The following is a 24,106-nucleotide window of genomic DNA, read 5'->3' as shown; positions in this document are numbered from 1 at the left end:
TGACGTCCTGCACCTGTCTCTATTGTCCAACCTGACGTCCTGCACCTGTCTCTACTGTCCAACCTGACGTCCTGCACCTGTCTCTACTGTCCAACCTGACGTCCTGCACCTGTCTCTACTGTCCAACCTGGCGTCCTGCACCTGTCTCTACTGTCCAACCTGGCGTCCTGCACCTGTCTCTACTGTCCAACCTGACGTCCTGCACCTGTCTCTACTGTCCCACTGGGAGCTGTGGACTGAGGACAGCTGGACTTACAGTCCTCAGGAAGAACCTCTTTGAACTGCTGGTAGTACGAGTCCAGCCTGGTGAGACTCTCCGAGTTGATGGTCTCCTGGAGGGACGTGTCTCCAAACCTGGGACCACAGAGAAAGAAGAGTTTGTGACGTCCTGGAGGGACGCGTCTCCGGACCGGGACCTGGACTCACTTCTCGGCCAGGGTCTGCTGCTCGTTGATGCCCACGTTGAAGTGGACCGGCTGGACCCGGAGCAGCATGCCGCTCTGGATCTCCCGCGGCAGGGCATCGAACATGGCGCCCGGCAGCGGGACGCGCACGGTGAAGCCGTGGCGGTTTCCTGTGATGACGGGCAGCAGGTCGGGGGCGGAGCTTCCAGGCGCCTGGGTCACCTGGGAGACACCACAGGAAGCACTGTGGTTAGCATTAGCCAGCGCCGTGGTTAGCATTAGCATTAGCGTTAGCATTAACCAGCGCTGTGGTTAGCATTAGCCAGCACCGTGGTTAGCATTAGCGTTAGCATTAACCAGCGCTGTGGTTAGCATTAGCATTAGCCAGCACTGTGGTTGGCGTTAGCATTAGCCTGAATCCAGAGCAGCGGACAGAGGAACCTCGTCTCCGTCCGTCCCAACAGGAAGTCAGGAAGACGTTCCGTGACTCCGTACCTTGAAGGTGACGTTCCGCAGGTCCATGACGCCGACGCTCATGTCCTCCAGCATGGACAGCTCATCTCCTGGAAGCAGAAGCCACGTCAATGCTGGGGTCAATGGTCAAGGCCCCGGACGGCGGCGGCCCCGGCGGTACCGTAGGTGCTGAGCAGGGACTCGAAGTGGGCCAGCAGGCCGATGGTGGACAGCTGCCGCAGGAAGCCGCCGTCCCGGAGACAGGTCCTCAGCTTGAGGACGAAGCCGCAGACCAGCGCGGTGAGCTGCAAGACGCCAGGACACGGTTCAGAGGACGACCGACCCGCCGAGGCCGGAACCGCGAGACCGCCGGGCCTGACCGTCTGGCAGAAGACCACGTCCCGCCGGTACTGCAGAGACACGTCCGTGGCGACGGTGGGGGCGCCGTCCTGCATCAGCAGGAACACCAGGGACTTCTTGGCCTTGTCGCTCATCAGGGAGACGCAGTCGGTGAGCGTGGCGAGCAGCGGGTACAGCGCCTCGCTCCACGCGCCTGGAACAGCGCCGGACCGTCAGGAAGCAGACGCCCCACACAGGAAGCAGACGCTCCACACAGGAAGCAGACGCTCCACACAGGAAGCAGACACGCCACACAGGAAGCAGACACTCCACACAGGAAGCAGACACTCCACACAGGAAGCAGACGCTCCACACAGGAAGCAGACGCTCCACACAGGAAGCAGACACTCCACACAGGAAGCAGACACGCCACACAGGAAGCAGACACGCCACACAGGAAGCAGACGCTCCACACAGGAAGCAGACGTTCCACACAGGAAGCAGACACTCCACACAGGAAGCAGACACTCCACACAGGAAGCAGACACGCCACACAGGAAGCAGACGCTCCACACAGGAAGCAGACGCTCCACACAGGAAGCAGACGCTCCACACAGGAAGCAGACACGCCACACAGGAAGCAGACACTCCACACAGGAAGCAGACGCTCCACACAGGAAGCAGACGCTCCACACAGGAAGCAGACGCTCCACACAGGAAGCAGACGCTCCACACAGGAAGCAGACGCACCACACAGGAAGCAGACGCTCCACACAGGAAGCAGACGCTCCACACAGGAAGCAGACACGCCACACAGGAAGCAGACGCTCCACACAGGAAGCAGACGCTCCACACAGGAAGCAGACGCTCCACACAGGAAGCAGACGCACCACACAGGAAGCAGACACTCCACACAGGAAGCAGACACTCCACACAGGAAGCAGACATGCCACACAGGAAGCAGACGCTCCACACAGGAAGCAGACACTCCACACAGGAAGCAGACACCTCACACAGGAAGCAGACGCGCCACACAGGAAGCAGACACTCCACACAGGAAGCAGACATGCCACACAGGAAGCAGACGCTCCACACAGGAAGCAGACACTCCACACAGGAAGCAGACACCTCACACAGGAAGCAGACGCACCACACAGGAAGCAGACACTCCACACAGGAAGCAGACATGCCACACAGGAAGCAGACGCTCCACACAGGAAGCAGACACTCCACACAGGAAGCAGACACCTCACACAGGAAGCAGACGCGCCACACAGGAAGCAGACGCTCCACACAGGAAGCAGACATGCCACACAGGAAGCAGACGCTCCACACAGGAAGCAGACACTCCACACAGGAAGCAGACGCTCCACACAGGAAGCAGACACTCCACACAGGAAGCAGACATGCCACACAGGAAGCAGACGCTCCACACAGGAAGCAGACACTCCACACAGGAAGCAGACGCTCCACACAGGAAGCAGACACTCCACACAGGAAGCAGACACCTCACACAGGAAGCAGACGCGCCACACAGGAAGCAGACGCTCCACACAGGAAGCAGACACCTCACACAGGAAGCAGACGCTCCACACAGGAAGCAGAAGCAGAAGCACATCCTGTTTGACGACTGATCGGTCTCTGGTACTGGTCTTAACTTGTTCAGTTCTTTTCTCACAGATCCATGTTTTTCAGTAAATATGGCTACATGTTCATCGGGAAGCCATGAAACTAGATGTGGGGTTCCCCAGGGTTCAATCTTAGGTCCAATTCTTTTTAACCTCTACATGCTTCCTGTTGGGGACAACATCAGGAGACATGGCATCAGTTTCCATAGTTACACTGATGATACTCAGCTGTTCATCAGTCTCCATAGTTACTGTGATGATACTCAGCTGTTCATCAGTCTCCATAGTTACTCTGATGATACTCAGCTGTTCATCAGTCTCCATAGTTACTCTGATGATACTCAGCTGTTCATCAGTCTCCATGGTTACTCTGATGATACTCAGCTGTTCATCAGTCTCCATAGTTACTCTGATGATACTCAGCTGTTCATCAGTCTCCATAGTTACTCTGATGATGCTCAGCTGTTCATCAGTTGCCATAGCTACGATGATACTCAGCTGTTCATCAGTCTCCATAGTTACTCTGATGATACTCAGCTGTTCATCAGTCTCCATAGTTACTCTGATGATACTCAGCTGTTCATCAGTCTCCATAGTTACTCTGATGATACTCAGCTGTTCATCAGTTGCCATAGTTACTCTGATGATACTCAGCTGTTCATCAGTCTCCATAGTTACTCTGATGATACTCAGCTGTTCATCAGTCTCCATAGTTACTCTGATGATACTCAGCTGTTCATCAGTCTCCATAGTTACTCTGATGATACTCAGCTGTTCATCAGTCTCCATAGTTACTCTGATGATGCTCAGCTGTTCATCAGTCTCCATAGTTACTCTGATGATACTCAGCTGTTCATCAGTTGCCATAGTTACTCTGATGATACTCAGCTGTTCATCAGTCTCCATAGTTACTCTGATGATACTCAGCTGTTCATCAGTCTCCATAGTTACTCTGATGATACTCAGCTGTTCATCAGTCTCCATAGTTACTCTGATGATGCTCAGCTGTTCATCAGTTGCCATAGTTACTCTGATGATGCTCAGCTGTTCATCAGTCTCCATAGTTACCCACGGGGGCCTGAGGTCCTCTGGCAGTGGCCTACTGTTCGTAGTAAAAGGCAGAACCGACTGCTGGAGAACCTCAGGACCACACACTGTCCAGGTTTTTTTTAAAAAAGCTAAAAACACACCTTTTTATTCAGGCTTTTAGTTGACCATCTCCATTTCTCTTTTTGCAATCACTATTTATTTTACGATGTATTTCTACTTTTTAACCTCATCTTGCTAACTTCACATAAGCTTTTCACCACGTTTCAAAGTTCCTAGTCGTCTAACTCCAGTGCTCCCTGGGGGGGGGGCTCCTCCTGGCCCGGCTGCCTGGTGGGCTCCCCTGCTTGGCTTGGGGGTCACTCAGTCTGTCAGGGCGGGGGAGGGGGCAGCTCTTACCTGGATACTCCTCCTCTGCTGTGGGGGTTCCATCTGGGGGGGCAACATGCACCATCAGCCACAGACAACACTGCAGACAGCACTTCAACAGCTTCCTGTCAGTTACTGTGGACTGAGAGGACAGCTGTCCACAGAGGACCGGGACACGTCCCCCCAGCAGACTTTACTGACGGAGACTGAACAACCTCAAAACCCAGAGCTGCAGAAACTCTGAGACACGAGACAGAGCGAGACGACAAGCTGAAAAGGACAAACTTCATCATGAAGCCCTGACCGAGGAGACGAGGAAGAGGACTGCAGGAGGAAGACGAAGACAGGAGGAAGAGGACTGCAGGAGGAAGACGAAGACAGGAGGAAGAGGACTGCAGGAGGAAGACGAAGACAGGAGGAAGAGGACTGCAGGAGGAAGACGAAGACAGGAGGAAGAGGACTGCATGCGTAAGTGAACTACACGAGGATGTGAACATGAGGAAGTGAACATGAGGAAGTGAACATGAGGAAGTGAACTATGAGGAAGTGAAACTGAAGGTTGGTCTGGAAGCTGCTGAGGAGAAGTGAGTGAATGAAAACCTACAGACTTCCTGTTGGAGGCTGGGAGGACGAGCTGAGGACAGGGCCGGCAGAGAGGAGGAGGAGGGGAGTGATGAAGGTGATGATGATGATGAGGATGAGGATGAAGGGAACGATGGGGACTTGTGGGCCAAACTTCCTGGATTGATCCAGAACGCTCGTCTCTTCCCCTCTCCTGTTCACAGCCACAAACACAGAGACAGACGAGTCCACCAGCTGGTCTGGTCTTCGCTCCACCCGTCATGTCTCCTCCCGTCTCCTCCCGTCTCCTCCCCCCGTCTCCTCCTCCCGTCTCCTCCTCCCGTCTCCTCCCGCCTCCTCCCGTCTCCTCCCGTCTCCTCCCGCCTCCTCCCGTCTCCTCCCGTCTCCTCCCTCCTCCTCCCGTCTCCTCCCGTCTCCTCCCGTCTCCTCCGTCTCCTCCCTCCTCCTCCCGCCTCCTCCTCCCGTCTCCTCCCGTCTCCTCCGTCTCCTCCCATCTCCTCCCGTCTCCTCCGTCTCCTCCCTCCTCCTCCCTCCTCCTCCCGCCTCCTCCTCCCGTCTCCTCCCGTCTCCTCCGTCTCCTCCGTCTCCTCCCGTCTCCTCCCGTCTCCTCCTCCCACCTCTTCCCGTCTCCTCCTCCCGTCTCCTCCTCCCGTCTCCTCCCGTCTCCTCCCGTCTCCTCCGTCTCCTCCGTCTCCTCCCGTCTCCTCCTCCCACCTCCTCCCGTCTCCTCCCGTCTCCTCCGTCTCCTCCTCCCGTCTCCTCCGTCTCCTCCTCCCGTCTCCTCCCGTCTCCTCCTCCCGTCTCCTCCCGTCTCCTCCCTCCTCCTCCCGTCTCCTCCTTCCGTCTCCTCCTCCCGTCTCCTCCCGTCTCCTCCTCCCGTCTCCTCCTCCCGTCTCCTCCTCCCGTCTCCTCCGTCTCCTCCCGTCTCCTCCTCCCGTCTCCTCCGTCTCCTCCTCCCGTCTCCTCCCGTCTCCTCCTCCCGTCTCCTCCCGTCTCCTCCCGTCTCCTCCTCCCAGACTGAACAGGAGGTCCTGCTACCTGTCTTGCCGGCGCCGCCCTGCTGGTCTCCGGCGGGACTGTCCCGGTCCCCCGTGCTGGATCTCCGGTGTCTCTGCAGCAGCTGGTCCACGCGCTGGACGATGCAGTCCAGAGACTTGTCCACGTTGACCCACACCTTCTCCTGAGCGACAGGACAGGAAGCGTCACACCTCACAGGACCTGGTCTCTGAGTGTTCCCCCGGTTCTCCAGAGGACTGGGTTCAGGGGTTCCGGTCTCTTCCGGGCCGCAGACCCTCCACCGGGCGGGCCGACTGTCGATTCGGGGTCCGGTGATCAGAGACCAGCTGGTCCATCAGTCCGGCCACCGGCTGTCCTCACAGCGAGCCGCTGAGGTCACAGAGGTCAGAGGTCACGGCTCCACTTCCTGCTGAGTCAACAGCTGGAGACCTCCAGACCTCATGAGACCTTCAGACCAGATCCAGAGGACAGTCCAGGAGACCCTGGTGGCCAGACGGTCTGATGGACAGTGGGACAGAGAGGACGGACTGTCCTCACTCACACCTAGAACCGGGCCGGACCCTCTGGCCTTCAGAACCGCCGTCCTCCTTGGTGGTCTAGACTCAACAAGGTTCTGGAACGTTCCTCAGAGAGTCTGGTCCATCTTGACACGAGAACATCAAGCAGCTGCTGCAGAACCAAGAAGCCGGTCTCCGGTTCCACCACGTCCCCGAAGGTTCTCTCCTGGATGGAGATCTGGGGCCTGGAGAACTCATGGGGTTCAGAACCCAGTGCTGAGGAACCCGGTGTGGGGTTCTGCTGTGGAACCCGGTGTGGGGTTCTGCTGTGGAACCCGGTGTGGGGTTCTGCTGTGGAACCCGGTGTGGGGTTCTGCTGTGGAACCCGGTGTGGGGTTCTGCTGTAGAACCCGTCTGCCTCCAGGTTCCACGGGTTCTGTGTTCAGAGATGCTCTCCTGCAGACCTTGGTGGAACCAGTGGTTCTCCGAGTCTCCTCTGACCTCTGACCTCTGGCATTCTGACTCACAGAACCGCTGCTCACCGGATATGTTCTGTGTTGTGGACCGTTCTCTGTTAACCCAGAGAACCCAGAGATCAGCAGGTTCTGAAACACTCAGACCAGAACCCTGAAACACTCAGACCAGAACCCTGAAACACTCAGACCAGAACCCTGAAACACTCAGACCAGAACCCTGAAACACTCAGACCAGAACCCTGAAACACTCAGACCAGAACCCTGAAAGCAGGGTTCTCCGTGTTGTGATGCTTCAGCTGCAGCAGAACGTCTGCACCGTGTCTGCAGGGTGAATGCACCGGGCTGCCGCCCTGTGATTGGCTGATTTAAATCTGCATTAACGAGCAGGTGGACAGCTGACCGAGGAACCGGGAGAACTAGAACCACCGCTACAGACACCAGAGAAGAACCAGGAGAACTAGAACCACCGCTACAGACACCAGAGAAGAACCGGGAGAACTAGAACCACCGCTACAGACACCAGAGAAGAACCAGGAGAACTAGAACCACCGCTACAGACACCAGAGAAGAACCAGGAGAACTAGAACCACCGCTACAGACACCAGAGAAGAACCGGGAGAACTAGAACCACCGCTACAGACACCAGAGAAGAACCAGGAGAACTAGAACCACCGCTACAGACACCAGAGAAGAACCAGGAGAACTAGAACCACCGCTACAGACACCAGAGAAGAACCAGGAGAACTAGAACCACCGCTACAGACACCAGAGAAGAACCAGGAGAACTAGAACCACCGCTACAGACACCAGAGAAGAACCAGGAGAACTAGAACCGGGTCACTGGGGGTGTTGCGGGCGGAGCACTGACCCACTCGTCCTGGTCCTCGGTCCAGTCCTGCAGAGACGGGCGTCCCGCGCCGCTCCACCTGGCCAGCAGGGTGTCCCGGTCGTTGCGGAGGACGACCTGTCCCTCGGCGGAGGGGGACGCTCCGGACGCCACGTAGTCCGGCCGCGCCGCGTCCAGCGCCTGGACAGCCGAGGACAGCAGGCGGCAGTCGCACACCGTGACCAGCTGGCGGGTCTGAGGGACAGCGGGACGTCAGCGCTCCGTCCCTGTCGCCGTGACGACGGGACAGCGGGACGTCAGCGCTCCGTCCCCGTCGCCGTGACGACGGGACAGCGGGACGTCAGCGCTCCGTCCCCGTCGCCGTGACGACGGGAGAGCGGGAAGTCAGCGCTCCCACCACATCGCCGTGACGACGGGACGTCAGCGCTCCGTCCCCGTCACCGTGACGACGGGACAGCGGGACGTCAGCGCTCCCACCACGTCGCCGTGACGACGGGCCGGTCCTCACCTTGTCGGCCAGGATGGCCAGCGTCCGCTCCAGCCCGCTGGACGAGCGGTCCCTGGCGGCCCGGGACAGACGCTCGGCGTAGTAGGACACCTGCGTCCTCAGGGTGTTGATGTGAGCGATGATCTCTTTGGCCCGGACCACGTCCTGCGGGACGAAGACGATGGACTGACAGCTGGACGGGGCGCTGCTGCGGGCGGAGGACACTCGGTCAGGGACACACAATCAGGACGGAGGACACTCGGTCAGGACGGAGGACACTCGGTCAGGACGGAGGACACTCGGTCAGGACGGAGGACACTCGGTCAGGACGGAGGACACTCGGTCAGGACAGAGGACACTCGGTCAGGACAGAGGACACTCGGTCAGGGTGGAGGACACTCGGTCAGGACGGAGGACACTCGGTCAGGACAGAGGACACTCAGTCAGGGTGGAGGACACTCGGTCCAATCTGGGCTGCTTTGGTTGCAACAACAGGGACGCACCAGGACATGAGACTACAGTCACACCTGGACGACTGTCAACAACCTGAAGCTTCTCAGTTCAGGAGAGGAAGATGCTCTATAGTCTGGATTAGAGGAGGAAGATGCTCTATAATCTGGATTAGAGAAGGAAGATGCTCTATAATCTGGTGTTAGAGGAGGAAGATGCTCTATAATCTGGTGTTAGAGGAGGAAGATGCTCTATAATCTGGATTAGAGAAGGAAGATGCTCTATAATCTGGTTGTTAAACAAGGAAGACGCTCTATAATCTGATGTTAGAGGAGGAAGACGCTCTATAATCTGGATTAAAGGAGGAAGATGCTCTATAATCTGGTGTTAGAGGAGGAAGATTCTCTATAGTCGGGTGTTAGAGGTACAAAATGCTCTATAATCTGGACTAGAGGAGAAAGATGCTCTATAATCTGGTGTTAGAGGAGGAAGATTCTCTATAATCTGGTGTTAGAGGAGGAAGACACTCTATAATCTGATGTTAGAGGAGGAAGATGCTCTATAATCTGGTTGTTAAACAAGGAAGACGCTCTATAATCTGATGTTAGAGGAGGAAGACGCTCTATAATCTGGATTAGAGGAGGAAGATGCTCTATAATCTGGTGTTAGAGGAGGAAGATGCTCTATAATCTGGTGTTAGAGGAGGAAGATGCTCTATAATCTGGTGTTAGAGGAGGAAGATGCTATATAATCCGGATTAGAGGAGGAAGATGCTCTATAATCTGGATTAGAGGAAGATGTTCTATAATCTGATGTTAGAGGAGGAAGATTCTCTATAATCTGGTGTTAGAGGAGGAAGACGCTCTATAATCTGGATTAGAGGAGGAAGATGCTCTATAATCTGGTGTTAGAGGAGGAAGATGCTCTATAATCTGGATTAGAGAAGGAAGATGCTCTATAATCTGGTTGTTAAACAAGGAAGACGCTCTATAATCTGATGTTAGAGGAGGAAGACGCTCTATAATCTGGATTAAAGGAGGAAGATGCTCTATAATCTGGTGTTAGAGGAGGAAGATTCTCTATAGTCGGGTGTTAGAGGTACAAAATGCTCTATAATCTGGACTAGAGGAGAAAGATGCTCTATAATCTGGTGTTAGAGGAGGAAGATTCTCTATAATCTGGTGTTAGAGGAGGAAGACACTCTATAATCTGATGTTAGAGGAGGAAGATGCTCTATAATCTGGTTGTTAAACAAGGAAGACGCTCTATAATCTGATGTTAGAGGAGGAAGACGCTCTATAATCTGGATTAGAGGAGGAAGATGCTCTATAATCTGGTGTTAGAGGAGGAAGATGCTCTATAATCTGGTGTTAGAGGAGGAAGATGCTCTATAATCTGGTGTTAGAGGAGGAAGATGCTATATAATCCGGATTAGAGGAGGAAGATGCTCTATAATCTGGATTAGAGGAAGATGTTCTATAATCTGATGTTAGAGGAGGAAGATTCTCTATAATCTGGTGTTAGAGGAGGAAGACGCTCTATAATCTGGATTAGAGGAGGAAGATGCTCTATAATCTGGTGTTAGAGGAGGAAGATTCTCTATAGTCGGGTGTTAGAGGTACAAAATGCTCTATAATCTGGAATAGAGGAGGAAGATGCTCTATAATCTGGTGTTAGAGGAGGAAGATGCTATAAAATCCGGATTAGAGGAGGAAGATGCTCTATAATCTGGATTAGAGGAAGATGTTCTATAATCTGATGTTAGAGGAGGAAGATGCTATATAATCCGGATTAGAGGAGGAAGATGCTCTATAATCTGGATTAGAGGAAGATGCTCTATAATCTGATGTTAGAGGAGGAAGATGCTATATAATCCGGATTAGAGGAGGAAGATGCTCTATAATCTGGATTAGAGGAAGATGCTCTATAATCTGATGTTAGAGGAGGAAGGTGCTCTATCATCTGATAGTGACGCCACACGCTGACCTAAGGACACCTGAGGGACAGAGAAGCTGTGGCCTATTTGCCCGGACCAGGGACCAGGACCAGGACCAGGACCAGGACCAGGACCAGGACCAGGACCAGGCTGGGCCGGTGGTCCAGCTGCTCTGCAGTGGCGTCCCGGGTTTCAGGGTTTCAGAGTTCATTTACAGATGGAAGGCTCCGGGGGACAGGCTGTCCTCTGACAGGGACAACAGGAGACCAGATCCAGACCGCAGGACACACAGTGGACAGTCCGTCTCACACACCATGTCAGCTTGTGTGAGGACGAACGTCCAATTTGACCGACATGAGGTGGAGACAGGAAGTCCAGCAAACAGGAAACACCACGTCTTTCACGATGGACAGAGACACTGACAGGACGTCCAGCGTCTTTCATGATGGACAGAGACACTGACAGGACGTCCAGCGTCTTTCATGATGGACAGAGACACTGACAGGACGTCCAGCGTCTTTCACGATGGACAGAGACACTGACAGGACGTCCAGCGTCTTTCATGATGGACAGAGACACTGACAGGACGTCCAGCGTCTTTCATGATGGACAGAGACACTGACAGGACGTCCAGAGACTCACCGCTGCTCCTCAAACTCGCTGATCAGAAAAGCAACAGAAACAAAACCCAGAGGAGCAGATCAGCCGGCGCTCATCCAAACATGAGAGGCAAGCAGGCTGCAAAATTCCGGGAATTTTCAAAGTTGGAAACTTTCCATGGGAATTCACGGGAATATATGGGAAATAACGGGAATAAACGGGAATAAATAGGAAATTTACAAAATTGTAGGTTGGCCCTAAACAGGGATGATACAGTTTGTTTAAATTGCCCCCAATTTCCCGTTCATTCCCATAAATTCCCATAATTCCCATGGAAAGTTTCTAATGTGGAATATTTCCAAAAATTCCCGAGCTTAAAGGAATACTCCACCCAAAAAACGATTTGGCCTCATTTTCTACTCACCCTCATGCTGAGAAACACTCTGGAGCACTTTTTTGACGTTTCAAATGCAGTTGGAGATGTTTGGGGATTTTCGTGGTCAACAAACAGGGACCGACAGAAAAAATGGTCCATAAAATCCACAAAACGTTCCCATTGTCCTTCATACTGCTCGTCCGCTGTAATCCAAGTGTCCTGAGCGCGTAACGTCCATAATTAATTCTTAACGAGGTCATTTAGTACATTTTAAGAGCGTAAACAGTGCGCTCTCATACAGCTCCATTGCATGTCTGCACGCACACCCTGAACTACGGAAGCCTCAGCAGACCAAGCAACACGCTTGCGCGCTTTCAGCGACTACTTTTCTAAATTGCAAGCGTAGAAGAAGAAGTTCCGCTGTTTATATTCTGCTGTGAGTGACCGAGCTGTGGACAATCACAAAAGTGATTGGCTGCTGTTTTAAAGCTTTGAATTCGGTGTCCTGCTGAAAGGGCACAAGCGTGTTGCTTGGTCTGCCGAGGCTTCCGTAGTTCAGGGTGCGCGCAGACATGCAATGGAGCTGTATGAGAGCGCCCTGTTTGGGCTCTTAAAATGTACTAAATGACCTCGTTAAGAATTAATTATGGACGTTACGCGCTCAGGACACTTGGATTACAGCGGACGAGCAGTATGAAGGAAAATGGGAACGTTTTGTGGATTTTATGGACCATTTTTTCTGTCGGGCTCTGTCGGTCCCTGTTTGTTGACCACGAAAATCCCCAAACATCTCCAACTGCATTTGAAACGTCAAAAAAGTGCTCCAGAGTGTTTCTCAGCATGAGGGTGAGTAGAAAATGAGGCCAAATCGTTTTTTGGGTGGAGTATTCCTTTAAGTTCCCATGGAAAGTTTCTGGAAATTTACCAGAAATTTACCGGAAATTTGCTGGAAATTTTCCACCCCTTTGCAACCCCCAAAGCAACAGAAGAGAAGCCGTGGAGAGCGAGGCGGCGGCGGCGGCCGTGGAGAGCGAGGCGGCGGCGGCGACCGTGGAGAGCGAGGCGGCGACGGCGGCCGTGGAGAGCGAGGCGGCGGCGGCGGCCGTGGAGAGCGAGGCGGCGGCGGCGGCCGTGGAGAGCGAGGCGGCGGCGGCGGCCGTGGAGAGCGAGGCGGCGACGGCGGCCGTGGAGAGCGAGGCGGCGGCGGCCGTGGAGAGCGAGGCGGCGGCGGCGGCCCTGGAGGGTGAGGCGGCGGCGGCTGTGGAGGGCGAGGCGGCGGCGGCGGCCGTGGAGAGCGAGGCGGCGGCGGCGGCCGTGGAGGGTGAGGCGGCGGCGGCGGCGGCTCCACTTACTGCTTCTTGGCCTCCTCTGCCTTGTGGACCAGCCTCCTCAGGCCGCCATGTTTGAATCCCTGGCAGTGGGCGGCCGGGGCGCCGACCGTCAGCACGTCGTAGGTGTGGTCTGCAGAGAGAGGACGCTGACCCCTAAACTCCACTGAATTTCGTGCGACAGGATGTTGACATTCGGGCCTTTCAGAATAAAATGCATACATGGTCCTGAACATGTATTTTGTAGAAAACACGAAATTTATGGACAACAGCCTGCAAACGGGCCGAACATGCAGCTGTGTGAACGTCCAGAAACGTTCAGCTGCAGCTTGATTACAGACAGAAGTTTGTCAAATAAAACTTTAGTGTGTTCTAGTTTCTGTTTGCCCGCTTTATAAAGTGTACATTTTCATCAGTGTGGTTTGTCTGTTCGTGATATATCTGAACCTTAATGTGAGGACAAATAAAACGTCTTTGAACAGTTTAAAGTTTTTAATAAAGAAAAAAAGATTTTATTTTGTATAAAGCCGGAGGTTGTTGGAGTTCTCCTTCCTGTTTGGTGCATCTGAACTGTGGACATTTATGCGAACGGAGACCTGGACGGACCGGACCGGAGAGACAAAGAGACCCTGGCTCTGGACTGACGGAGCAGGGCGGGGCGGGGCGGGGCAGGGCGGGGCGGAGCAGGGCGGGGCGGAGCAGGGCGGGGCGGAGCAGGGCGGGGCGGGGCGGGGCAGGGCAGGGCGGGGCGGAGCAGGGCGGGGCAGAGCGGGACGGAGCAGGGCGGGGCGGGGCAGGGTGGGGCAGAGCAGGGCGGGGCAGAGCAGGGCGGGGCGGAGCAGGGCGGGGTGGGGCAGAGCAGGGCGGGGCGGAGCGGGGCGGAGCAGGGCGGGGCGGAGCAGGGCCGGGCAGAGCAGGACGGGGCGGGGCAGGGCATAGCAGGGCGGGGCGGAGCAGGGCGGGGCGGAGCAGGGCGGGGCGGAGCAGGGCGGGGCGGAGCAGGGCGGGGCAGGGCGGGGCGGAGCAGGGCGGGGCGGAGCAGGGTGGGGCAGAGCAGGGCGGGGCAGAGCGGGGCGGAGCAGGGCGGGGCGGAGCAGGGCGGGGTGGGGCAGAGCAGGGCGGGGCGGAGCGGGGCGGAGCAGGGCGGGGCAGAGCGGGGCGGAGCAGGGCGGGGCGGAGCAGGGCGGGGCGGAGCAGGGCGGGGCGGAGCAGGGCGGGGTGGGGCAGAGCAGGGCGGGGCGGAGCAGGGCGGGGTGGGGCAGAGCAGGGCGGGGCAGAGCAGGGCGGGGCGGAGCAGGGCGGGGTGGGGCAGAGCAGGGCGGGGCGGAGCAGGGCAGGGTGGGGCAGAGCAGGGCGGGGCAGAGCAGGGCGGGGCGGAGCAGGGCGGGGTGGGGCAGAGCAGGGCGGGGCGGAGCGGGGCGGAGCAGGGCGGGGCGGAGCGGGGCGGAGCAGGGCGGGGCGGAGCAGGGCCGGGCAGAGCAGGACGGGGCGGGGCAGGGCATAGCAGGGCGGGGCGGAGCAGGGCGGGGCGGAGCAGGGCGGGGCGGGGCAGGGCGGGGCAGAGCAGGGCGGGGCGGAGCAGGGTGGGGCAGAGCAGGGCGGGGTGGGGCAGAGCAGGGCGGGGCGGAGCAGGGCGGGGCGGAGCAGGGCGGGGCGGAGCAGGGCCGGGCAGAGCAGGACGGGGCGGGGCAGGGCATAGCAGGGCGGGGCGGAGCAGGGCGGGGCGGGGCGGAGCGGGGCGGAGCAGGGCGGGGCAGAGCGGGGCGGGGCGGGGCATAGCAGGGCGGGGCGGAGCGGGGCGGGGCGGGGCAGGGCGGGGCGGGGCAGGGCGGGGCAGAGCAGGGCGGGGCGGAGCAGGGTGGGGCAGAGCAGGGCGGGGCAGAGCGGGGCGGAGCAGGGCGGGGCGGAGCAGGGTGGGGCAGAGCAGGGCGGGGCAGAGCGGGGCGGAGCAGGGCGGGGCGGAGCAGGGTGGGGCAGAGCAGGGCGGGGCAGAGCGGGGCGGAGCAGGGCGGGGCGGAGCAGGGCGGGGCAGAGCAGGACGGGGCGGAGCAGGGCCGGGCAGAGCAGGACGGGGCGGGGCAGGGCATAGCAGGGCGGGGCGGAGCAGGGCGGGGCGGGGCGGGGCAGGGCAGGGCGGGGCAGGGCGGGGTGGAGCAGGGCGGGGCGGGGCAGAGCAGGGCGGGGCAGGATGGGGCGGAGCCCATCGCAGGCTGTGGAATCAGCTACAGTCATTAAAATAGCAACGTATTTGCTGCGGCGGTCGGACCCGAGTGCAGCTGAGCGGACCGCACGCAGTGGAATTTAGGGGTGAGACACTGTCGCGCCGGGACGGGAAGGGGAAGGGGAAGGGGAAGGGGAAGGGGACGGGGGGACGGGGGGACGGGGGGACGGCGGCGCTCACCCAGGCCCAGCCGGTCCTGGACCCTCATCCTCTGGACGTGCAGGTTGGTGGGCAGGAACTCCAGCTTCCTGTCGGCCTTCAGGGTGCTGGCCTTAAAGGACGGGCCTGTGGGGGGGTCAGGGGTCAACGCTGCTGCTGGGACGAAGGACGGAGGACAGAGGACGGAGGAGACACTCACCTCGGTACTGGGTCAGGTTGGACAGGGTCTCCTGGAAGGTCAGGATGATGCTCTGGTACTCCGACACGATCTGTCTCCTCAGGGTCTCCCAGCAGGGGGACAGCTCCCCCAGCTCCTCCAGCTCACACACCCTGAGCAGAGGGCAGAGGTCAGAGGTCACTGAACTTCCCCCAGCTCCTCCAGCTCACACACCCTGAGCAGGGGGCAGAGGTCAGAGGTCACTGAACTTCCCCCAGCTCCTCCAGCTCACACACCCTGAGCAGAGGGCAGAGGTCAGAGGTCACTGAACTTCCCCCAGCTCCTCCAGCTCACACACCCTGAGCAGGGGGCAGAGGTCAGAGGTCACTGAACTTCCCCCAGCCCCTCCAGCTCACACCAAAGCCGTACAGTCGACCAGACACTCGCCGCCCCTGAGAGACGGCCAATCAGAGCTGAATCCTGGTCGTGGCAGGAAGCGGACTCAGAGCGGGATCCAGCACGGTGTGTGACGGTGTGTGACGGTGTGACGGTGTGTGACGGTGTGTGACGGTGTGACGGTGTGTGACGGTGTGTGACGGTGTGTGACGGTGTGACGGTGTGTGACGGTGTGTGACGGTGTGTGATGGTGTGTGACGGTGTGTTTGGTGTGTGACGGTGTGTTTGGTGTGTGACGGTGTGTTTGGTGTGTGACGGTGTGTTTGGTGTGTGACGGTGTGTGACGGTGTGTGACGGTGTGTGACGGTGTGTGATGGTGTGTTTGGTGTGTTTGGTGTGTGACGGTGTGTGACGGTGTGTGACGGTGTGTGACGGTGTGTGACGGTGTGTTTGGTGTGTGACGGTGTGTTTGGTGTGTGACGGTGTGTGACGGTGTGTGACGGTGTGACGGTGTGTGACGGTGTGTGACGGTGTGTTTGGTGTGTTTGGTGTGTGACGGTGTGTTTGGTGTGTTTGGTGTGTTTGGTGTGTTTGGTGTGTGACGTGTGTGACGGTGTGTGACGTGTGTTTGGTGTGTGACGGTGTGTGACAGTGTGTTTGGTGTGTGACGGTGTGTGACGGTGTGTTTGGTGTGTTTGGTGTGTTTGGTGTGTGACGGTGTGTGACGGTGTGTGACGGTGTGTGACGGTGTGACGGTGTGACGGTGTGTGACGGTGTGTTTGGTGTGTTTGGTGTGTGACGGTGTGTGACGGTGTGTTTGGTGTGTGACGGTGTGTGACGGTGTGTGACGGTGTGTGACGGTGTGTGACGGTGTGTTTGGTGTGTGACGGTGTGTGACGGTGTGTTTGGTGTGTTTGGTGTGTGACGGTGTGTGACGGTGTGTGACGGTGTGTGACGGTGTGACGGAGTGTGACGGTGTGTTTGGTGTGTTTGGTGTGTGATGGTGTGTGACGGTGTGTGACGGTGTGTGACGGTGTGTGACGGTGTGACGGTGTGTGACGGTGTGTGACGGTGTGTTTGGTGTGTGACGGTGTGTTTGGTGTGTGACGGTGTGTGACGTGTGTGACGGTGTGTGACGGTGTGTGACGGTGTGTTTGGTGTGTGACGGTGTGTTTGGTGTGTGACGGTGTGTGACGGTGTGTTTGGTGTGTGACGGTGTGTTTGGTGTGTGACGGTGTGTTTGGTGTGTGACGGTGTGTTTGGTGTGTGACGGTGTGTGACGGTGTGTGACGGTGTGTGACGGTGTGTTTGGTGTGTGACGGTGTGTGACGGTGTGTTTGGTGTGTGACGGTGTGTGACGGTGTGTTTGGTGTGTGACGGTGTGTTTGGTGTGTTTGGTGTGTGACGGTGTGTTTGGTGTGTGACGGTGTGTGACGGTGTGTTGGTGTGTTTGGTGTGTGACGGTGTGTGACGGTGTGTTTGGTGTGTAACGGTGTGTGACGGTGTGTGACGGTGTGTGACGGTGTGTGACGGTGTGTGACGGTGTGTGACGGTGTGTTTGGTGTGTGACGGTGTGTTTGGTGTGTGACGGTGTGTTTGGTGTGTTTGGTGTGTGACGGTGTGTTTGGTGTGTTTGGTGTGTGACGGTGTGTTTGGTGTGTGACGGTGTGTGACGGTGTGTTTGGTGTGTGACGGTGTGTTTGGTGTGTGACGGTGTGTTTGGTGTGTGACGGTGTGTTTGGTGTGTGACGGTGTGTTTGGTGTGTTTGGTGTGTGACGGTGTGTGACGGTGTGTGACGGTGTGTTTGGTGTGTGACGGTGTGTTTGGTGTGTTTGGTGTGTGACGGTGTGTTTGGTGTGTTTGGTGTGTGACGGTGTGTGACGGTGTGTTTGGTGTGTGACGGTGTGACGGTGTGCGACGGTGTGTTTGGTGTGTGACGGTGTGTGACGGTGTGTTTGGTGTGTGACGGTGTGTGACGGTGTGTTTGGTGTGTGACGGTGTGACGGTGTGTGACGGTGTGTTTGGTGTGTGACGGTGTGACGGTGTGTTTGGTGTGTTTGGTGTGTGACGGTGTGTTTGGTGTGTGACGGTGTGTGACGGTGTGTGACGGTGTGTTTGGTGTGTGACGGTGTGTTTGGTGTGTGACGGTGTGTTTGGTGTGTGACGGTGTGTGACGGTGTGTTTGGTGTGTGACGGTGTGTGACGGTGTGTTTGGTGGTTCACCAAGGTGCAGGAATCAAGTCTCGATGCTTCTGTTGAGAACAGCAGCCAGGAGAGCCCAGACCAGCGCTGGCCGGTTCTTCAGGGACTGCAGCGGAGCCGGGTCTCCAGGACAGGTCCTGGTCTGGGGACGGGGGACGGGGGACGGGGGACGGGGCTGTTTCTGTCTCCAGGGTAATGAACCAGAGTCTGTGTGAGAAGGTGAACAGCACCGAACAGTCCTCCGTCACTGTTGTCTTACAGCTGTTATTACTTCATTATATCTGTCTTACATCTTTATGTAACTTATATTTAATGTATCTCTGTCAGTTTATATCCATTAATTATATCTGTCTTAAATTATATTTAATTTATGTTTAATATTTAGTTGTGTCAGTCAGTATATTCCTGTTCCCTATTTAATTACATCTATCCTAATTTCATATACAAACTGTATGGAGCTTTGTCTTTGTTCTTTTTGCTCTGCGACCTGCAGTTTCCCCATGAGGGACAAAGAAAGGACTTTCAGTTCAGTTCAGTTCAGTTCAGTCTGCCAGTCTGCACTTTCTCATTGATGTAAATAAACTTCTCTATTTCTTGTTGCTTTACTGCGTTTCATGCTTTCATTTTCTCCATTTCTTGTCTTCCTTTGTTTCCCTCAGTCAGGTGTAATTATTCCAGAAAGGAGTGTCCGTTGTGTTCAGTGAAGCTCTTCTGATTAAATTCATTTCATTTGTTATTACCAGGGGCGGGACGAGACACAAATTTCACGGGACGAGATGTCTCGCGAGGGGGGGGGGGGGGCGCACCGCGGTACTCACATGCAGCGTGGGAGCACGGAGTGTCGGGTCGGGGCGCCCCCTGTCCGGCCACGGCGCCCTCCGCTCTACACTGCACCCGCGGCCGCCTCGTTCCCTATTCCCATCAAACCGCGTCGCACAGACGATGCCATGACTGCATTTGCACTTCCTGCCACGAGGGGAGCTGTTTGCATGTTCAACCTTATTTTACACAGACACCACAGAGGAAGAAGGGCTGCAGGCTGCAGCTCTCTGCATGTTGTGAGAAGAAGAGTGTGAGCCGGAAGACGTGGTGAAATGTTCAATGATGCGATGCAGCGTTTTTTCAATAAAAGAGAAGAACTGAACCATCGTTTCCGCACATTTTCTTTACGTCGTATCAACTAAACTGTATCACAGTAGTTCCTGGACTCAAAAGACCAAGATTCCTTGCAGATAGAACATGGCAGAGCAGCATTTCATGTCCTTTTCGACGGGTTTTTAAATATGAATATGAGCACATTCAGGGTTTTGCACGTGTTTATATGGCTGTGCGTCATGTAATGTGTTATTCCATCAATAATCCAGTTAATAAAGAGTTTTTGCCTTATATAAACGTACTTAATCTCACAGCATTGCGATCTCGCGAGATGTCGTCCCATCCCTAGTTATTACACTACTTACTTTATTTTTCCATTTTACTCTCTTTACCCTCTGTGTCTGTTCAGGTATCACATCAATAAGTTCTGACTGCAGAGCTGCTCCTCCAGAGACTGTTCATGTCCATTTCTGTGGGAGGAGAAGAGCAGCCAGTCGAGGTCTGTGGGTCTGAGCCGCGGTGAAGGTCCAGCCGAATCATCTGAACTGGAGAAAAGTTGTTTAAAACACGAACTTTCTTATGTGGCATCGTTCCTGTTCTGACAGAAGCAGTACTGACTGGTACAGCAGCCTGCTGCTGCGGGCTTCAGGGACCGTCCACAACTTACAAGACGCTGCAGCAGTGAAGACAAACGCCACGTCCAATAAATCTGACAGGAGACAGATGAGGGTCGTGGTGATGATGGTGACGCTGCAGTGAACCCCAGTGGTGGGATTACGTTGTTTTTGTTAGTTTTGTTGTTGTTGTTGTTGTTTTGGTGTTTGTCTTCAGTGTTGCAGCGTCTTGTAAATTTCAGACGGTCCCTGAACCCCGCATCAGGACCGGCTGTAAACATCAAAACTGTTTCTGCTGCCTGACAGACAGACGCTTTTATTAAAGCGAGCTGCAGCCTGAGGTCCTGAGGTCCAGCTCACCGCGGCGGGATGGAGGCTCCTGTCTGACTGACGCCGAGTTCAAGACTGACTGACGCCGAACGCTGTATCTGTCAACGAGCTGCTGACTTCACTGGGCTGCTCAGGGAGTGGAGGACAGAAATGATTCCTGAACGATTTATTATTTCGTGGCCACAATTTAATTCTGTTTGTTATTTATATGAGTGTGGTTGCCGTAGAAACAGGCTTTGTTTTTTCCTGTCTGTGAGGGCTAAACGGCGCTGTGGTCGCCATGACAACGTGCCGAGGACAGAGGTTTACTGTCTGCTAACAGTCAGAGCCACAACATAACACACGTGGTCCCGTCAGTGACGACCAGCAGCCCTGAAGTCTGTATTTACCCAGGATTCCACAGTGCTCACAGCTTCTGCCACTACCGGGAGTCAGCGCCGGTTCGCCACGGCGCCGCCGCTGTCCGCCGAGCAGCCGGCGGTCTAGCTCTATACGCCATTGGCTCACACACCCCGAGGCACAGGGCAGAGGTCAGAGGTCACGTGAAGGTCACAGCACTACACACAACGTGAAGGTCACACAGAGGTCACAGGGCCTGGATTGGTGGGGATCTGTTCTCTGGGATGGCCGTTGGTAATGTGGGCCCTGAAGGTCTCTCTGGTCTGCCTCTGGTCTTCTCAGGGGTCAGAGGTCACTGGCCCAGTCTGCACGGTGTTTTTTCAATCCGATTGTGAACAGTCGTATCAAACGGAGTGTGTTCATGGACGGCAGACAAAGCGATCCACGATGGATCCTGGTCCTGCAGGGTCCTGGTGAAGCGGATCGCACAGCGTCCTGGGACATGAGGACAGGGTCTGAGGAGGACCCTCCAGTCCTCCTCAGACCCTGAGAGTTTTATCTGCTGCTCTCTGCTCAGATAACGTCCATCATCTCCATGACACCTGCTGAGGGAGCGCCGCCGCCCGGCGCCACGTCTCCGTTTAGCTCCATGCCGATGTTTCGAGCTAACTGGTGCCCGTGTTACCTGGTGACCAACAGACTGAAACCTGCAGTGGTTCTGGAGAACCCTCTGGAGAACGTGGGGCATCGACAGCTCCAGTGAGTCTTCAGTGAGTCTGACTGTCACAGCTGCTGTTATCAGCAGGTGTTCACACAGACCTCCGCCGCCACTCGTTAACACGGGAACCAGTTAATCCATAACACCGGCCACGGAGCTCTTCAAACAGCTCGCTGCTTCACAGTCTGCTTCCATCTCTCCTCTCCAGGGTTTGTTCTCTCGAGGTTTTTATTAAAAAAAGTGTTTTTCAACACCGTCGTTCTTCTGCTGGTTTCTGACTGTCCTGCTTCCTGTTTCCTGCTTCCTGCTTCCTGTTTCCTGTCACGTCACACGTCACTACGTACGAGGGAACGCACGAGGAACAAATACTCCCCGTTGAATCGCTCCGCTGTCAGGCTCGTTTATCAGGGACACAGAGCGGATTCTGGACCGGCGTAGACCGCCTCCTACAATCGGCTCCAAAACACAGCCGGGTCCGAGTGCAGCGGATCCTCTCGGTGGTCACATGACACGTTTACAATCCGCTGCACCAGAAATCCGCTTATACTGGTCCATGTAAACCCGCCCACTGTTACCTGGGGGGCTGGGGGGGGGTCAGGCTCATGGCTACCTGGACCAGGTCTCCCCTGGGGCTCCACTGTAATCTGACACCTGGACCTGGTCTCCCCTGGGGCTCCACTGTAATCTGACACCTGGACCAGGTCTCCCCTGGGGCTCCAGTGTAATCTGACACCTGGACCAGGTCTCCCCTGGGGCTCCACTGTAATCTGACACCTGGACCTGGTCTCCCCTGGGGCTCCAGTGTAATCTGACACCTGGACCAGGTCTCCCCTGGGGCTCCAGTGTAATCTGACACCTGGACCAGGTCTCCCCTGGGGCTCCACTGTAATCTGACACCTGGACCAGGTCTCCCCTGGGGCTCCAGTGTAATCTGACACCTGGACCAGGTCTCCCCTGGGGCTCCACTGTAATCTGACACCTGGACCTGGTCTCCCCTGGGGCTCCACTGTAATCTGACACCTGGACCAGGTCTCCCCTGGGGCTCCACTGTAATCTGACACCTGGACCAGGTCTCCCCTGGGGCTCCAGTGTAATCTGACACCTGGACCAGGTCTCCCCTGGGGCTCCAGTGTAATCTGACACCTGGATCCTCAGCCTACATGTCCCAGAGAACTATCAGCTGTGTTCTTATGACTGATGCTGACGTAGCAGTGAGGGGAGAGCTGACGAAGGGTGAGGGTGGATGTGGGTGGAGCTGACGTAGCAGTGAGGTGGATGCTGACGTAGCGGGGAGTGGATGTGGGTGGAGCTGGCGTAGCGGGGAGGTGATGTGGGTGGAGCTGACGTAGCGGGGAGGTGATGTGGGTGGAGCTGATGTAGCGGGGAGGTGATGTGGGTGGAGTTGACGTAGCAGGGAGGTGATGTGGGTGGAGCTGGCGTAGCGGGGAGGTGATGTGGGTGGAGCTGATGTAGCGGGGAGGTGATGTGGGTGGAGCTGGCGTAGCGGGGAGGTGATGTGGGTGGAGCTGGCGTAGCGGGGAGGTGATGTGGGTGGAGCTGACGTAGCGGGGAGGTGATGTGGGTGGAGCTGACGTAGCGGGGAGGTGATGTGGGTGGAGCTGACGTAGGGTGAGGGTGGATGTGGGTGGAGCTGACGTAGGGTGAGGGTGGATGTGGGTGGAGCTGACGTAGGGTGAGGGTGGATGTGGGTGGAGCTGACGTAGCAGTGAGGTGGATGCTGACGTAGCGGGGAGTGGATGTGGGTGGAGCTGACGTAGCGGGGAGGTGATGTGGGTGGAGCTGGCGTAGCGGGGAGGTGGAGCTGACGTAGCGGGGTACCTGGCTGCGTCCTCCTCCAGCAGCAGGCGGAGCAGCTGTCGGGGAACGTGTAGCGACAGAACGCTGTCGGCCATCTGCTCCAGAACCCTCAGCTGTTCTCCGTCAGTGGAGGGCAGGCGGTACGTTCTGGACAGGGTTCCCCCGAACGCTGCAACACAGAACACAGAACCCTGAACCCACTGAGGGCCCGATCTGGAACCCAGAACCCAGAACCCACTGAGGGCCCGATCTGGAACCCAGAACCCAGAACCCACTGAGGGCCCGATCTGGAACACAGAACCCTGAACCCACTGAGGGCCCGATCTAGAACACAGAACACAGAACCCACTGAGGGCCTGATCTGGAACCCAGAACACAGAACCCTGAACCCACTGAGGGCCCGATCTGGAACACAGAACACAGAACCCACTGAGGGCCTGATCTGGAACACAGAACCCTGAACCCACTGAGGGCCCGATCTAGAACACAGAACACAGAACCCACTGAGGGCCCGATCTGGAACACAGAACCCTGAACCCACTGAGGGCCCGATCTGGAACCCAGAACCCAGAACCCACTGAGGGCCCGATCTGGAACCCAGAACACAGAACCCTGAACCCACTGAGGGCCCGATCTAGAACACTGACCTAGAACCCAGTAGGGTTGGGCGGTATCCACATGTTGACCCTGTCATACTGTCTCCACATGTCACCGCGGTGTCCGGCATCACCGTGACTGACTACAAAGTACCACTCCAGGCTCAGACAGCGTCACCAGCCTGCTGGCTGGTCCCTACACCGTCCAGAACCTGAACACCAAACACTGAGCATGACACGACATCAACACGACGTCCAAAACACCAACAACTTTCATCAGCAGCAGCTTAGAAAGAGCAAATACAACAAACAATTAGCACAACCATCCAGAAAGGTTTTGTGCAGAACGCACCGCAACACGTCAATGAGATTAAAATCACAACCTGAACAACTTGGAATAACAAAGAAGAGCAGCTTCTGAAAAGCTTTAAATACATCAAACAATTAAACTAACTGACGTCCAGAGCAGCTGCAGAAAGCACCGCGCACATCAACTAAATCCAATCTCCTCCGTACTGCACAGATTACACACTGCCGGGTCAGCACACCGCTCTCCCTTCTCGTTAGCTCGAACCGAATACTGCCGGTCCGCTGCAGTCCAGGGGGGTACTGCCAAAAGCAGGA

At 56.4% G+C, this 24,106-nt stretch overlaps 1 protein-coding gene across 7 annotated transcripts in view; it reads right to left on the bottom strand.

Moving 5' to 3' along the window:
• LOC115383953 (type I inositol 3,4-bisphosphate 4-phosphatase-like) overlaps positions 1-24,106 on the bottom strand; it is a 73,674-nt gene that overhangs the window by 20,405 nt on the left and 29,163 nt on the right. For 5 of the 7 annotated variants that reach the window (XM_030086179.1, XM_030086177.1, XM_030086176.1 and 2 more), the window contains 14 exons: positions 22,908-23,055; positions 15,416-15,546; positions 15,238-15,342; positions 12,861-12,969; positions 8,168-8,354; positions 7,681-7,893; positions 5,861-6,002; positions 4,845-5,015; positions 4,271-4,303; positions 1,238-1,410; positions 1,039-1,162; positions 900-967; positions 427-626; positions 257-354 (listed from right to left, as the gene is read on the bottom strand). In XM_030086179.1, coding sequence (XP_029942039.1) covers positions 257-354; positions 427-626; positions 900-967; positions 1,039-1,162; positions 1,238-1,410; positions 4,271-4,303; positions 4,845-5,015; positions 5,861-6,002; positions 7,681-7,893; positions 8,168-8,354; positions 12,861-12,969; positions 15,238-15,342; positions 15,416-15,546; positions 22,908-23,055 — 1,902 coding nt within the window. The remainder of the gene's footprint in view (positions 1-256; positions 355-426; positions 627-899; positions 968-1,038; positions 1,163-1,237; positions 1,411-4,270; positions 4,304-4,844; positions 5,016-5,860; positions 6,003-7,680; positions 7,894-8,167; positions 8,355-12,860; positions 12,970-15,237; positions 15,343-15,415; positions 15,547-22,907; positions 23,056-24,106) is intronic. The other 2 variants (XM_030086181.1, XM_030086178.1) reach the window with 1 other exon arrangement.

The sequence above is a fragment of the Salarias fasciatus genome (assembly GCF_902148845.1).
Source record: "Salarias fasciatus chromosome 23 unlocalized genomic scaffold, fSalaFa1.1 super_scaffold_20, whole genome shotgun sequence".
In the NCBI taxonomy this organism is placed as follows: Eukaryota; Metazoa; Chordata; class Actinopteri; order Blenniiformes; family Blenniidae; genus Salarias; species Salarias fasciatus.
Note: the sequence above shows the minus strand (reverse complement) of the source record. Positions and strands in the feature narration are given on the sequence as shown.